Raw genomic sequence first — 17,882 nt, forward strand, 5'->3', positions numbered from 1 at the left:
ACATTTTTCAAAATGATTAATTAACATACATATTAAATATATCAAATTAATACCATTTATGATAAAACATTTTAAAAAAATTAAAAATTTTCAATGGGTTGATTGGTTCAAAAAGAGCCCACCACGGATCAAGTCTCATTGAGTGCAAGACTTCCACATCAAGATTGTGACCATATTGATATACTCACACACAATCTCAATCTTACTAACAAGAAACATGAACATAATATATAATTATATTTCCACACATAATAAATCAAATAGCACTGAAAATCTTAATTGACATATTTAAGATGCTAGTTAAATAAATAAAATGGGGTTGTTGGTTTCTTTACAAGATTCTAAATTTTCCCGCTTTCAAGCAATCGAAATTGAAGTTGTATACTGACCCATTATTTTATGACTGATACCAACTAAAAGATCCAACTCACCGAATCCTAGTCGAAATCTACTAGCTGACTTGAATATGATATCTGTTATTTAAATTCAAAAAGAGTGAAAACAGTTTTTAGGCATCAGCGAATTTCGGGAACAAAGCGAGGCAGGCAGCGATGGAGGAGGTCGAGGAGGATAGAGGGGGAACTGGGCTACAAGGAAATGGAAATGGAAATGGACATGGTCGCATGCTCGAATCCCCTCCGAAAGGTGTTGTTTCCAGAGTTCGGTTCTCTCCTCACTCCAACACTCTCATTGTCTCTTCATGGGATCCTGGCTTATCTACTCACTCCAACATCCACCTCGTCTCTCCATTGGTTTCTGTAAGGAACACTTGTTCCTACACCCGCTTTAATTATTTTTTCCGTGCTCATGTATTTGAACTGGATTTAGGATTCTCCTTTGTAGACTGTCAGCTTATACAACGTCGATGAGAATGCATTAAGAACCAAATTTTATCACCGCGCGCAAGCTTTAGATTGCTGCTTCATTGACGATTCCTCTGCAATAAGTGCTGGCTCAGACGGCACTCTCACAAGGTATTTATCTGAAACTCCGGCCCAGCTCTTCATATGAGTCTTTAGTGTACATTTCTTTTTGCCTAACTCTCATCGTGTGATCTGAAATGTCGATGTTAGATCGTACAGTTTATCCACATATGTCTGATTATGAATGAATGAATGATTTTAATGATGTGCACGAGACCAAGTAGTCTTGAGGGAAAATGTCATTATCATAATGGGAAAATGTACACTCGACAGGAAACAAAACAAAATAATATATATATTCAGTTTCCTTTTTGCTTGAAGATTTCTGGGTGTGGTTTTGGGTTACATTTAACACAATGTGCATAATACTTGGCCCATATTCTAAGATTTGCAAACACGAGCGATGTTATTCTTGAATGAATACTGTGGTCAATTCATCATAACATTGCCACATTTTGCAGGGTTATTGTCACACTTCAATGAATGATCATCTCCATTGCCATCACAAGCACTTGGACAAGAATGGATGAATGAGTGAATGAAAGATTTTGATAACATCTATGAGGCTGAAACAACCTATGGGACCCAAGAATACCACACACCCGAGGGCATAGTGTAAAGCTATAAACAATTTGTAACCTTTTTTCAGATCTGCCCCTTGACAATGAATTTTGATAAATAGCTTTGCTGTTTTGTCCAGCTTTGTTTCCTTAAACAAACTGCCTAAATCCTCATAACTGGTATGAATGTCACTACACACTAGACACTCTAGACAAAATGTTGCTCTGTTGCTACCACACCCATGTTGTGGAATAGGTATATTCTCTTTTCCCATTCTTCTCTATGTATCGTCCATCTACCCATTTAACACCTCAGGTGATGTGAATTAGTTCTCAACTGGGCTATTAACATTTTTGCTCTCCATTGAATATTTTCTCCTATGTAATCTTTTTCTTCATGATCTCCTGTGGGATTGTTTTCTTTAATATAACAGACTTTTTTACACCCATTTTGTTATTGTTTTCTTTAATATAACAGACTTTTTTACACCCATTTTGTTATGACCATATGCTACTCTTGAATTTTGCTGTCACAAACGTTTTAATTTCTGCTTTGATATCTAGACATTCATGTGTATTGACGTTCCATTTCCTTATCCATTTGTCATTTTGTCTCATGCATGTGTTCTTCTTTCTATCTAGTTTTTCCTCTAAAACTATCTTAGACCAACTGTGTTTTTCCATATTTCAAGTTTTCTTTAGGTAACTTAACAAACAAGCCATCACCGACACTTCTAAAGGGAAGGTGCCGATTTCTGCCACTAAAATTTCCAATAAAATTTCATAGGGGATGACAGTTTTAATTTTGAGACTGATATGATTAGATGTTTTTGAATTTCTTCTACTTGCCTCTACTTCTGATTTGACAGGCTGCTGCCCCAGATTTCACTTGTAGAGGATCGCCAAAGTGACCATAAAAAAAAAAAGCCTTCTCTTGGTTTACCAATCCATAAACCTACATTCCTACATCTATTTTGTAGGGAATATAGTGCTTTCTGTCTTTGAATTCATTTTGCTGGACATGTTTCTCAATTGAGTTTGTTGTGAAAATCAATCCCAAGATATCTGTACTTATTTACCACCTCTAAAGGATTGCCTTAAAAAAGAAAGCTAGTTTGTGCCTTTTTATTTCTTTCCATAGAGGAGAGCATGTAAAGACCCTGTCTTATACCAAACTGTAAAAGCTGAGAAATAGATGGTTGTTTTCTTTTTTTCTGTTTTTGGATTTTTTTTAATACATAATTTTTTTTGTCTTTTCTGAAATGATAGATTGCAAAGATGAAATGCTGAAATTAAATATTTAAATGACATACAACTGTATTGCTAATTCCAATGTTTCTTTATTTTCAAAATGCAAATGCAAGGGAAATTTACAACAATAAATTGGAACCTGATTTAAATGAGTCAATTCTCCTGCTAGGTGGCTGATTGTGTTAGAAACAATAGTCCACCAAGATATCTAAGAAGTGGGGGGAGGGGGGGCGAACCAGTTATCCAACAATAAAAACATTTATCTTCTTTAAACAAACTTAACCATTCAACCAAAGTAAACAACAACCATAATAAGATGCACATAGACAATTATACCAGATATGTTAACCATGGAACCCTTGATCAGAGGGAAAACTCCGATGGGAATGATGCCCACAAGATGATGTACTAATATAAATATTATTTGTTAGAGGATGGACCTTGTTAGGAGTCTATTACAACATTTAGTACATATGAGTCCTTGTTAGGAGACTTTGAATCCCTGTTAGGAGATTCCAATTCTGTTAGGAGTTGTGGCAACCTTGTTAGGAGTTGTAGTACAATGTATGCAAGAAGAGTCCACTGCCCAAACATGCAATTTCAACTACAAAAAGACCTCACTGCTCAAACATGCAATTTACTGTTATGTTCTTCTTTCCTTTGTTCTGTCAACCGAACCAAACACTGTCAGACCTTGTAGACTAGGTCACGAACCTCGGATCCAAATACCAAACCTTAGATCACTCAACAAAACCTTGGCAATGAAGTTTCCTTCACTTCCGCTTGGCTCTGCTTAACTTCGCATTCCATTCTTGTGCTGCTTACAAATATCATCCGCATACCTTTTTATGATAAAGGAAAATGTCCTTCCTTTATACCGAGTCCATAAAATAATTCCTTGAGTCGGCTGTTAGGCCTTCTCAATTAATCATTATAGGACCACATTAAGAACATGTTACACTTAGTGATAACATTAATCTTTTGCCTTGCAACTTGAATATCTTTCCATACACGTAATATTATGACGAGCAAACTTCGCCACGTCATCACCAACATGTCTTCTTCATATCCTCAACCTTGATTCTCAGAATAACAATTCTGCTAAGAGATATAACAAGTTTACTAGAATATGCCTTTGTAAACTCTATCTCAAAATAGACATCACCAAAACTTACATAACTTCTTCCAGACTTATCATTTCTTCATCCGATGTTAACTGCATATACTAGATACTCAGAAGTATCTCCCATAACCTCGGATAGTGAGAATACTCAACTAATCATCCGTACCAACTTGATCTTTCAGCTGTTCTTCTCTCAGATACCGCAGAGAATTGCTATGTTGACATCAATGACGAACTCAGTCATGAATGTAACATATCATCATAGTAACATATCTACAATACTCCCCCATAGGAATATCATCAGCATTCATACTTCCAATAGATTGTACATTGAATTTTTGCATTGGAGCTGATCGCAAGACTTGGAGATGTTTGTAAGCTCTCCAAATTGATTTGTACCCACCAAATATGCAGATGCTGCTCACACAAATGAATTGCAGGCCTCTAAGAATTGGCCGTTGACCTGTAATGTGATTGTGTAGGCCCTAAACTCCAACACTGGGCTGGCATACATACCTGCGACCCCTAAAAACTGATCGGAACCCAGTCTCAACAAATCGCAAGGCCTTTATAGGTGATGCCCAACCTGCAAAATAAGATAGCCGCCTGTGGTTTGGGCAATGGTGCTTGTAGCATCAGATCGTTGCCTTCCATATAGTAATCAATAGGTACAATATCCAGATCTTGCCTCTTCAAATGTAGTTTTAGGTTGGCAAGAATTCTTCAGTAAATTCTCTTTACCAATCTACATAATTACCTCCAACAAACCAATCTCCTTGGACACAAAAAATACAGTAGAAGAGTAGAAAATTGTATACTTAACCGCAATTTGCAATTGCAATTTCTACAAGAAATCTCAGAACTTAGAAACCCTTAGACAATGCTCAAGAAATCTAATATAATGATCAAGGATGCCTTTCTCATCAAATGGGAGCCATATTTATAATGCCTTTGTGCAATCTTTCTTCTCCATTACACTTTTCACTTAGACATTATTTACTTTATGATATAAAGCACATTAATAATCATAAGTGCATTTAATATTTATAAAGTCCCAATATAAATGTAATAAATATGACTCTCCAAAGTAATCTCAACTTGAGCCCAAGATTGCAATAATAGGCAACCATCACTGCGAAACTACCTTGCCAAGAATAGAAATTGGCCGTAAGAGCCTTACTAAAAATAGTTAGTCTAAAAATAGCAAATTCGTAATAGAGACGCCCAAAATCAATCATCATCTCATGAGGGTCGCAATGATGAGTTGACAAACTCAAGCTCTAGGAACTTGCTAAATTGGGGACATTACAGTCCTCCCTTCCCAAGATTGCTTGTTCCCAAGCAATCACAATCAGGGGTGCTGAAGAATATCCTTAGGCTCCCAAGTAGCATCCTCATCTGGTAGGCCCTTCCACTTAACCAAAAACTCTCTGATAGTCCTCCTTTGCAACTATCTCTCTCTAGTATCAAGAATTGCCTTTGGAATCAACTCAAGTCTTCCTTCATCATCTAAGGGAGGTAACATAAGAGACGATACCACATGTCTTCCCAAAACCTTCATGAGGCGTGAAACATGAAATACGTTATGGACCTTGTTATCCTTGGGCAAATCTAACTCACAAGCCACCTCACCAACACGCCTTACCACACGAAAACAACCATAATAATGAGCCTTGAGTTTTTTTGCTCCCTTCTTCTTAATAGAAGACTATTGATATGGCTGTAACATCAAATAAACCATATCACCCACCTGGAAAGAGTGAGCTGTCCTTCGCTGATCAGCATATTGCTTTTGCTTATTCTGTGCCCTCTGTATGTTATCCCTCAGGGATCTCAGAATATTCTGGCTATCTTGTAACATATCACTTGCACTCGACACTCTGCTATCAGTGCACAACAAATCCATAAAACTAGGAGGATCATATTTATATAAAGCTCTGAAGAGAGACATATGGATGGTCATATGGTGAGTAGAGTTATAACAGTATTCTCATAAATAGATCCACTTCACCCAAGCTCTTTGTTGAGAAAAGACATAGTTCCGCAAATAACCCTCAACCCACTCATTCATAATTTCGGTTTGGCCATCCATCTGCGGGTAATAATTAGTGCTAGGAGTCAACTTTGTCCCACATAATCTGAAAATCGCCTACCAAAAGTGATTCATAAACTTGCCATCACGATTACTCACTATAGTCTTGGGTAAACCATGCAACCTGAATATCTCTCGGAAGAACAACCCAACTAGCTGCACAGCCAAATAGGTAGTAGTAATGGGGAAGAAATGAGCATACTTTGTGAGCCTATCCACTACCACATAAATGTACTCCCTACCTTGGGCTTTAGGTAAGTGCACAATAAAGTCCATGGAAATACTCTCCCACTTTTTCTTAAGAATAGGAGAATTATGGAATGCTTGAAGAATAATCTTGCGGACACCTGACCTTGGAATCAAATATATCCTACCCTTGTAGATGACCAACTCATCAGCAGGAGAATAACTACCATCTTGAATATTGCCATCAATAATGCCTGAAGCCCATTGATCCCGAGCATACTCAACAATAATCAAGTGCCTCCAATCTTTGACAATCTCAGTAACTACACATAAGTGAGGCCTCCTCGAAAGGGCATCTGCAACAACATTCTGTGTCCCTTTGATGTAGGAGATGTCAAAATCATATGATTGTAGCTTGCTAACCCACTTTTTGTTGCCTCTCGTTTAGGTCCCTCTGTTCAAGAAAATGTCTCAGGCTATTATGATCATTCTTAGTGCAAAATTTGTTGCCCACTAAATATTGCTTGAATTCGGCCATAGCATGCATGATGGCCAACATCTCCTTATCGTAGACACTGAACGATCCCTCTGGTCCTTGTGACTTCTTGCTCTCAAAGGCTATGGGATGCCAATCCTGGGATAGAATTGTGCAATCACCCTCTCTAGAAGCATCACAATGCAAATCAAAGGTCAAGAAATCTAGTAAAGCTAACACAGGGCACAAAGTCATGATAGACTTAAACTTTTCAAAGCAATCTTTTGCCTGAGCAATCCACTAGAAAGCACCCTTATGAGTCAAATCTGTAAGGGGAGCCGCATGTTGGGAGAAACTTGCCACAAATCTATGTATAAGGCATAAGATCGATGAACCCTCTCAGTTGTGTTAGGTTCTCAAGTGTAGGCCACTCCACAATAGCACAGATCTTATTAGGATCCTTTCAAACTCCACCAACACTAATGATATGTCCCAATTATAGTAACTTTGTCATGCCAAGAACACACTTGGACTCCTTGGCATACAGGGAAGTCCTATCCAGAATATCCAAAACTATATCCAAACGAGCAACTGGTCATCCCAAGTCTTGCTACAAATCAAGATGTCGTCAAAGAATACCAACACAAATCTTCGGAGCTAACTGTGAAACACCTTGTTTATAGTAGACTTAAAGTAGCAGGAGCATTCGTCAAGGCAAAAGGCATGACCAAAAACTCAAAATGTCCATAGTGACACTTGAATGCAGTCTTCTCTATATCCTGTTCTCTAACCTGAATCTGCTGATATCCCGATTGTAGATCAATCTTTGAGAAATACTTTGCCCCATGCAACTCATCAATGAGCTCATCAATCTGTGGGATTGGGTACCGGTTCATGATAGTCTTTTTATTCAACATCCAGTAGTCTATACACATCCGTAGAGTGCCATCCTTCTTCTTCACCAATACAATTGAAGAAGCAAATGGGGACTTATTGGGCCTAATGTGCCCCATGGCCCCATGTCAAGCAACTCCTGTATAGTCTTCTCAATCCCATCCATAAGTCACTTCGGATGCCGATTGAGTGTGATCTTGATGGGCTTAGTGTATAAACTCTATGTATGCTCTGATACCACTATAAAAACCCTTAATAGGCTATATCCTTAGCGAACATCAATTTGCTTTTGCTAATCAACAGTTTGGTATTTTGTCAAACATTTGGTAGGCAAATTATTATCACTCAATAAATAATGCTTTAAATTCACAATTGGCTGCTCACAATTCTAATAGATTAAGTTTTTATCAATTTGGACAAATAAACACCACTAAACAATTCAGAAGTAATTCTATAATTGATGGCAATGCTACTAATATCCAATTTAAACATTGACTTATAGAATGCAATAATGAACTTGGAAATTGACTTCTAATAGATGAACTATGGATTGCAGCTCTCAAGAAATAATCCAATTTATTCGTAGGTTTAGAAATACATGCTCCTTGCTTATAATTGCAAGTGTTCTAAAACCTAATTGTTGCCCTCTGATAATTGATTGCAGCCTTCCACAAAGTCTGAAATCGCTGCCAAATACAAGGATGACAGCCACGGTACATTCCTCTTTAACCACGCCAAATAGTAGACAATAATGGCGTTCCAAATCACAAATTCTCCAACCACAATTAAATTCCCAGGTACAGTACATAACAATCGGGAAATACTATAATTTAATTAAGACAATTCTCATAATTAATTCACAATACCTTAGCTGTGAATTATCTGGCACTTCTTAATTCCAAATCCTTATACTTTAGCAAGGGCAAAGAAATCAGCTTTTGCAAAAAAAAAAAAAAGGGCAAAGAAATCAGCAAACTCAGAAACTCTTCGCAGGCAACAAAAGAAAATAATCAATCGAATGCTTTACTCATCAAATGGGCTCATATTTATAATCTCCAAATGACACAAAGTTTCCCAAATAAACTTCACTTAAGAAGCTTCCCATGCACAACATTAAAACATAATAAAGTGCCATTATAAACTAATCTATTAATTGCCTTTGGCTCCGAAAATGACCTTTTCCACCATAACTTCAAATTCTTACATGTAAGGCCACTATTTCTTGTTCCCATGATTTAAAACTTTTCGTCCCGGTTCCAACGAGCTATGATACTGAGGTGACTAACCAACAACACTAACAAAAATAACAACCTTAGTGTATTTAGATGAATAATAATAATAATTCACCCATCTTGCAGAAACAACTGAAGAAGCACTAGAATCGAAATTTGTCAACACCAAAGTGATCCTGATGATGAAAGGCGATGAATAAACTTGACGGGGTGACTTACTATAAATAGATGCTCCCTACAAGATTCTTGGAACCCAAACCGTAAGCCCGAAATAAAAACTGAGAGCATCCTCCAACTTCTGACTCAATTAAGCTCATCAAAACCAACAGATTGACTTACTATAAATAGTAAGTCCCTCAAATGGAGCCAAAACACACCATAGGTTGTTGGAAAGCCTATAACCACACAACTAAGACCCTTAAATCCTATTGTTAGCTCACGAGGGTCGCGATGGTGAACTGACCTAGCCAAATGTAGCAATGGGGACATTAAAGTCCTCCCTCCCTAAGATTGCTTGTCCCCAATCAATCTTGGAGCAAAATAGACATCACAATCCACCTGGATCCCAAAGGTAGAACTGCTTACTATCCTTCTTGTAGCATCAACACCCAAATAATGAACATCAACATCAAAATAATTTGAAAATTGACTCGAGGTGCTGATGAAGGCAACAACCCATTGGAATTCAACGCAACTGAAATATCAACTCTATCCACACTTGAGTTCCCATCAAACTGATAATCACTCCAACCTCTGCCAAAATGTCCGGGGTGTGTAGACACCGCAAGCAACTGTCAATCCTATTTGCAAAAGATGGTGCTAACCCATCCCATAATGGATGGTATTAAACTGGAGCCAAATCGCACTGACACGAAACCAAGTCCTCTATCTCTCGGTCAAAAGAAAAATGATGAGCACTCCTCATAGTGTAATGCTGATAAAACCCCCAATTTTTGTCAAGGGCTCATCATCATCGAATTGAGAATTAGAAGATGGCTCCAATCTTTGATTCCAAACTATTGGTCAGGTAGGATTGTGGGCAACCCTCTCAACAAACCTAACCTCAAAATCCTTGTGGGAAAGCATAGTAGACAAAGTTTCTACAATCTTTCCCACGAACCTTTGAATAGCACGAGAAGGCTCCACCTTAAAGAGAAGGTTCCACCTTCTCATCTTTCTTTGAATCAAGTCGAGGTAAGGAAAAAATTGAGAGATTTTGTAAAAGGGTATTACCAATATTTTTTTCTCTTAACTTTCACGAAAGAATCCACTTACCTGTGGAGCGAGTAATGGGCAAGGCAAAATCTCTAACTACACTTCTATCTAAAGCTGAAAACGGTGATACCAATAAACCAACATTGACTCAAAATGATGTAGTACATCTTAGAAATCAAACAAACAATAGGATCCTTTTTGATCCTTTCATCATCAACTCAATAATTTCATTATATAGAGTCATCTTATGAGGTAAAATGCAACATGTTTTAACACAAAAACATCAACCTTTCTCCATTTGCATATTATGATTTCTATATTTGATTCCATTATTCATAACTTTCAATCCTGACATTTTCTTGCAAAACCCTTTGGAGGATTTGTTCCAAATTATCCCCTTTTAAACATATCCAAAGCTGAGACCAATCCAATAAGCAAATTACAAATTATGTGCTCTGAACCAAGACCCATATTTTCTGTCATAAATCAGGAGAAAACCCTGTAACCCTGCCTAGAGCATCAACTAACTTTCTCAAAATGAATCCAAATAACACCAAACCAATTTCCACCAACCTTATATGATTCTAGTTTTTGAATCTATCATCCATTAATTCTTACAATGCATAAATAATTCTACAAGCACCAATTGTGTCCTGTAACTTCAATGGAGATCAATAAAAACCAATCTTCTCTAAAATGAACATAACTTACACAAATCTGAATGAAAATGACTCAAACCAATTGAAAATAAAACCTAGTTCACATACATTTCCAATTAATATAAGTAGAGTTCCTGATTCATTCAAATGTGGCTTTACCAAACGTTTCAAATTGACTGGATTCAGGCATCCTCAAATCTGCAATTTACAACCTTTGTCAAAACTTGCATAACTTCTTCATTTCTACATGAAATAAATCCAAACCAAAGCCAAAAGAAAGTTTATTCACTAATCTATCCACATACACAAATTCTACATGGTTTCTAGTCTGTATATGGCTGTGCAATACTCGGAACCAACACTAAAACTGAAAAACCAATCAAAATAAAAACTTAGGATTTTACCAAATTTATTTCAAAATGTATCTCTTCCTTTCATTAATGTTTTGGTTCAACCATACATCCATTTTTATAGTTTTTTTGGTTGGTTATAACTTACAAATCACCTTTTAAACATCTCCTTACATTCTTTTAATCATTATGCAACTTTGACAACATTTATGCACTTTATGCATTTTCACATTACAAATTTTGTATAAACCCAACATAAACCAAAATTATGACTGAAATGAATTTAGATCTCGCACATTAAGATTTTTAACCTCCATTTTAGTTTTACTTTAGGTGCCTTTGCACCACAAAGGCTAGTTGAAAGTATATCGATTTGGCTCCAAGTCCAGTCGTATTTCTATATGAATAAGCTTTACTAATAGGACACAAAGACTTCTAAAAGTAAAGATATCTTAACTATTTTGTGAATCAAGAAAGAGATATGAGCTATAGACAATGCTTCTAACTATATATCTCTAGAATTGCTCCTATTCAAAGCTTCGGCTGCAATTTCTTCTTAATTCTTTTTACACTCAATTATCAAGAACACAAGATTACATGAATCAAAGATAACGTATACAAATCATTGACAAAGCTTCCAATACACATAAGTAACAATTGCACTCAATCAAAGTGCAATTTCAATTGCTCCTTTGTATTCACTTTTCTATCAAAATATTGCTACACAAACAAAGTTTTGCAGACACAATTTCTCCATAGCTCTTTTGCATACATTAAAAGATGAAGTTACAATAAGAGGACACTCCTTTTTATAAGCAAACGAGTTGAGAAAAAGATGGAGGAAAAAGTGGGAACAACTCAACCAACTTTGATCAAATCTAACAAGAAGAGAAATTATTGGGTTACATGCAACTGCACATGCAACTCATATTACATGTAATTACATCTTTTCATGCAATGCATCCTCTTTGATTTACAAACAATAATAAAAACAAAATAACAATCTTAAAGATTGTTCTTTAGTGCTTTGAATTTGAGGATAACATCATGCACTGTAGGAAGATCAGAATTCTCCATTGTCTTTGATATTGCTTCTATCCTTACTGCATCTTCATATGCTGATTGCACAACCTTGGAATTCCTCGCCAAAGAAATTTGCAAGTGTTTTGCCACAGATTAATGTGAAGCAAACTTGTTCATTGTGTGAGAGCCAAAATTTTCAGAATCTATATCAGCATTGATACTGATTGTATATTTTGAAATCATTCTTTCAACTGCAATTAGATTACCATGTTCATCAAGAATCAAACATCCCATTTTCTCTAAGTCACATGTGATCCCCGTTTCTATTGCTTGACAATCTTCAAGGGTTGACTATAACTTTGTTATCAGTTTTCTCAATGTTTCTTCTTTGTAACCCATAAGCCCTTGATATCTGAAGAACATTTCACATGATGAAAGAATGTCACATAAAGCCATTGCATCTAAATCAAATTCAACGATCCAATCCCAGTCATTGAGAATCTCTTTCAAATCATCCGCTTTTTTGAGTCAAAGAGGAAATCAAGCCTTGCTCCATTTCAATCATATCTTTTATATGTCTAAGGATTTTAACTATCTTTGGACTCCTTCAGAAACAACTTGTCCTATCCAAGGCTTGGCAACTTCAATTAACTTTCGTTCCTTGGATGTCTGAGACATAACAACAACATTTTGAGAAGATTGTTGCCAAATGACTTCATTTAAACAAGTAACCTCTTGTTTGAGCTGATTCTTCTTTTCCCACAATTCACGATTGCGTTTTGACACATTAGCTAATACATCTTGAGCATCTTGCAAGCAACTCAAATGTGATTGCTTTCCAATCTCTGCCTTGGTGAATTTGTAATTAGAGCAAGTGAGTTCTTCAACAGGTTTGTCCACTAGTGGCTCAACAACTTCTACAAACTTGGTTTTTTCCGAATCAACTAAGATCCTTGAAACAATCTTATCTTGTAAGGATTTGGACTAGTTTTCTTTATAGGAAGGTTATCTGGAGGTACGACCACTTTCCTTCTCTTCATTGTGATCTTGCTCAACCATGTAGGCAAACTGAAACTTTTATGTGTGGAAGTAGGTACAGTGGAGATCATTGTCATTGATCTTGATTGTATCTCCATTATAACTGATCAAGACTCAGTTTGGACAACTGAATTCATAGGTGCATGATGAGAGGATTCTGTGATGAATAGCTCAAAATTTGTCAAAGATGTATCAAGTTGAGAAACTTGACCCTTTGTGAGAGTTGGAAAATCTTCGAACACACTTCCCAAATGTTCATATTGTTCATTTGTTAAAATGGGAGGAGTTGCTAAAGATATAGGAAGAGCCAATGTGTTGACTTCTAAAGCCGGAATGGAAGGTGTGAAAATTGTGGAAAATGAATCCACATCATCATCATCTATCTCATCCAAAAAATGTGCTTCATGCATGGATGGTGCATGAGTCTATGCAGGTCTTGGGGGAGATGATCATAACTTCTCCTTCCTTGTCATCTTCTTCTTCTAATTCTTCCTTTGATTATTCCTCTGATTCCTCCTCTGAGGATCTGAGATGATTTAGATCCCTTTCCACACTTTGACTTGAATTTAAGAGACTTCTTCATATCAGAAGAAGAAGTTCCATCTTTTCCTGTAATTTCTAGTTGTGACTTCCTTCCAGGAGGACCAAAACTTTCACAATCCAAACTCAATTTCGGATTAACCCTTTTTAGGCGTTTAATTTTTAACTACTTATTGGTGTTTGCTAAAATGGATTGAAATCTATCAAGGATAGATGTCCCTTCCTTTTGCTGCCATTGAATGGGAAAAGGACACCTTTTATCAAAACTGGCTTGATGATATTTTAGGATCAAGAATATTGCCATTATCTTCAATTTGGAAATCTAATGGGATCTCAAGCATGTTAAGATCAATGATTTGCTGCAAAGGTAATCTGTAGTAATCCATCTTCATTATATTCAGTTCTGTCAGCATGTCAATCCAAACATCCGCAATGCGATGAACATGTGTGAAAGTCCTCTTGATTTGAGAATTCATTTCTCTGAAATCAAAGTCAAATTTGGCTTTGAATTTCTTCAAAGCGATTAGTTGCAATTCTGCTTCCATCTTTTTTGCTTTATGTACAGAATTGATCAAATAATTACCAATTACCAAGGGTTTGTCAGAAGAAATACCCAAACCGGGCCTATGCAAAGCATGCTAATCAGATTGAACTTCCATGAGTTGTCTGGCTAATTCCATCAGAATGATCCTATCAGTAGCATACCTAGGTAAGGTATACCCAACCCTCAAGTAAGTAAAGGTTGGGAACTAGATAAAAATACAACCATACCAATTTACCTTTTCCCAAGCTTTATCGAATACCCTTTTGATGAATAACTATCTATCAAACAGACACCAAAAATGCACAAAGAAAGCATCTTGAACTCTTTTGTAATGGAACTTACTATTAGCCAGAGTGATCCAATCATAGTAATCCCAAACTAGAATTTGAAGACGTTCTCCTTTGGTCAAGAGTTTAGAGAAAGATCCCATGGCAGCAGTAATATAAACAAGGTAAGAATTCTTGTAGAAAGGCACTGAAGTCCCTACATTGAGCCATTGTTGACAAAGTGCAGTGCTGATCAGTTCTCCCCAAAAGATATGTTCTTTATTTTCTATGATCTGGAAGATGAATTTATACATCCATAGTTCAAAATCGGTGAAATCTTTAAGACCACAAATCTTGCTAAGAAGAATAATAAGATGTTTGTACTGCTACTTGAAATTAGATCTATGAACAGTCTTTGGCCATCTTGAGGAGTTGTTTCTCTTGGTATCCAACCAATATTGATTCATATACTTTTGATAATCTCCCTTATTCTCATTTCATATTTCCAAAGATGATTCTTTGATCAGATCTACGCATTTTGCATTATATGGCACTTTGAAAATTTGTTTGATAACTTCCGGATCAAGACTAATAATAACTCTACCATCAGCATCCTTGATTGCCTTTGACTTTGGGCTGAAATGCTTTGCGCATCCAAGAACAAACTTAGGTTCCATGGGAGCCATGGGAAACGTAGACACCAAGTGAATATGACTTCTCTTGATACCTTTCATGTCATGACCAACAAGAGTTTCTATTCTTCATAGGAAATCAGCCATATCTACATGTCCGATCTTTGTGTCTAACACATTGTCAATAATGGATGTGACATGAGATGGAGTTGCATGAGTCAACTTTTTATCAAACTGGTATTTCATTTTGCCCTTAGATTTAGATGGTGATGGCATCTCTTGCGCGTGTGCTACAACACAAAAATCCCAAAATGTAAATACATCATTAGAGGAAATCACTATTAAAGGTTGATTTTTGATCAACAACAAAGGTTTGGGTATGGATTAGATACTTCAAGGACCCGATGAGATGATCTCAAAAAGAGACATCATATATATGCAGTGGATGAAAATGGAAGGTGGAGTGAAAAATAATGAAAGTGGAAATGGAAGGAGATGAATATGTATGAAGGTGGAACGAATGAGAATGTGTGCGAATGAAAATTGCCGACTTTCAAAAAGTGACTTGGGCGGAAAATGAGTTGCATGTATATGCAACATGTAATGAGGAATGAAAAGTGATATGAGATGCAAATGTCGATGGAGAATGAGCTTACATGTAAGAGTAGATGATAGATGAGATGAAATGCGTAATGACACGGGAAGTGGAATAACATGTATTTGCTCATGGAGGTGTAAGTGCATATGAAAAGATGGAAATACAATGTAACTTGAGGCAAAGTGAACTTTACAGAAGCCTCTGAGAAAAAGTAATGTCAAAGTACATGGGAAAACATGCACATGACATTTTTGACCTTTTAAAAAGTGACTTTTTAGTCAAAAATGGGTTTTAGAGATGCAATTACATGTAAGACTTTTCATGTAATCATGTCATGCGATTGGATGCGGAAAGTGAGATGAGTGGAATTGGAAATTGAAATGGAAAATGAGATTACATGTACGTGCAAATGATGGATGGGATGAAATACATGTAATCGCATTTGATGAATGAGATGCGAAGTGTTGTGGCATGGAAAGATGGAAATGGAATGTGATGATGCTTTTGCATGAAATGGAAGATGGAGTGAAATGAAACATGACCAAGTTCTTGGGAAATAACTTGCAACTTCTCCAAAATGGAGAAAACTAAAAAGCAAACATGCAAAACACAAAAACAAACTTCAAAAGAAAAATGTACCTTTGGTAAAAGACTCAAATATGTCAACAAGCAAGCCACTTCAACATGCAATTTCGATTTTGGAGTTTGGGAAAAAACCAAAAACATAAAAATGAACCATTTCATCGTTTTTAAAAGAAAAATACTCTTTCCATGGCAACAAAATCAACAAGTGTAAATCATCAAGCTAAAACATGCATAAAATCAGCAAGATAAGCACAAATTAATTAGCAAGAAGGAAAATGTCCACTTACATGATGATTGTGTGCCAAAAATGAAGGAGGATGAAGCTCCAATGTTGAAAAATTCTCAAACAAACTTAGATCTTTTCAAACTTTGCAAGAGGAAGCCATAATGGGCAACAAATGAGTCGTTTTCAATGCACAATGTAAAAACGTGCCCCAAAAATGCTCCCAACTTCAACGTTTTTAGCAAATGCAAGCTATTGGGACGTTTTTGGGAAAAAATGTGGATTTCCAAGTGCATTACATGTAATGTTTTTCACTTTAGAGTGCAAAAACGTGATCCTTAGTACATTGAAAATGGATAAATATGCTAAAATGCCTCTTCTCCAAGCAAAATTGTGATCCTCAATCACTCTAAAATGGATGTTTTTTCAAAAATGTGGGTCAATAAGAGCATGAGAAATAGCGTTTTCAGCAAGGAGATTCAATGTTTTTACCATGAGAACACTTAGATTTGCAAAAATGACCCTAGAGGAGAAGATTTGAAGATATTTCATGGAAGAATCTAAGCAAAATCATCAAAAACGTGTTCTTGAAGGCCAAATGCAGGAAGTTTTGTCTTCAAACTCCAAAAATGGTTTTTAGAGGGGCAAATATATGTGTTTGAATGCAAAACGCACCTTTTGGAGGTGTTTGCATGTATTCAAAATGCAACATAGAGCAAGGGCACCTTTTAGAGGCCATTAGATGTTTTAAAAACATGTAATGGGCTCTCTCAAGGTAAAAACACACCTTTTGGGTGCATATGCATGTTTTAAAAACATGCTTTTTGCCCAAAAACGGGTTTTAGAAGTGCATTTGCATTTCTTTTGTGCAAAACACACCTTTTAGATGCAAAGACATGTTTAAGTTATTTGCACATGCAACTCAAGGTAAAAACTCATCTTTTTGATGCATATGCATATAACACATGTAACTCAACTTTCTGATGTCATTACACATGTAAGTTGAGTTTACATGCAATTGCATCAAAAAGGTCCACTTTAAGAGGTAATTGCACATTTAAGTTATTCATTTAAGCACATGTCAATTTAATTTTCATAAAATATTACTTAAGTGGGACATAAATGATATTTACATTATCATATTAACAAAATAATGTGTAAATATCATTTAATAAGTAATATTTTCTAAAGCATTTGATTTAAATATCAAAAATTAAATTGAACTATACAGTGAATATAGTCGCTTAAGTGAAAAATCAAAAAGCAACTCAACTAAAAAATATAATATAAAGTGTGCTATAGTTACTTTAAGTGAAAATTTAAATGATAAAGTAACTTAAAAACATAATATAAAATGAATTTAAGTTATATTTTTCAAAAAGTGAATGTCAAATTAAAAATATAACATGATATTTTTAATTTGTGTAGTTGTATAAAAAAGGTCTACTTTTTGGGCACTAAATTGGTCATATC

The 17,882-nt window shown here is 35.9% G+C and overlaps 1 protein-coding gene across 4 annotated transcripts in view; it reads left to right on the forward strand.

Moving 5' to 3' along the window:
- Nucleotides 1-363: 363 nt before the first annotated feature.
- LOC149568190 (mitotic checkpoint protein BUB3.1-like) overlaps nt 364-17,882 on the forward strand; it is a 92,919-nt gene continuing 75,400 nt past the window's right edge. For 3 of the 4 annotated variants that reach the window (XR_016362519.1, XR_016362520.1, XM_089821195.1), the window contains exons 1-2: nt 420-758; nt 844-974. Coding sequence is in view for 2 of the 4 variants with exons in the window: in XM_089821195.1 (XP_089677321.1) it covers nt 552-758; nt 844-974 (338 nt within the window). In the remaining 2 variants the exon portion in view is untranslated. Of the gene's footprint in view, nt 759-843; nt 975-17,882 lie in introns of all 4 variants that reach the window. The other variant, XM_089821194.1, reaches the window with a different exon arrangement.

The sequence above is a fragment of the Cupressus sempervirens genome, chromosome 3 (assembly GCF_028749045.1).
Source record: "Cupressus sempervirens isolate cs-2001-9-10 chromosome 3, ASM2874904v1, whole genome shotgun sequence".
Classification (NCBI taxonomy): domain Eukaryota; kingdom Viridiplantae; phylum Streptophyta; class Pinopsida; order Cupressales; family Cupressaceae; genus Cupressus; species Cupressus sempervirens.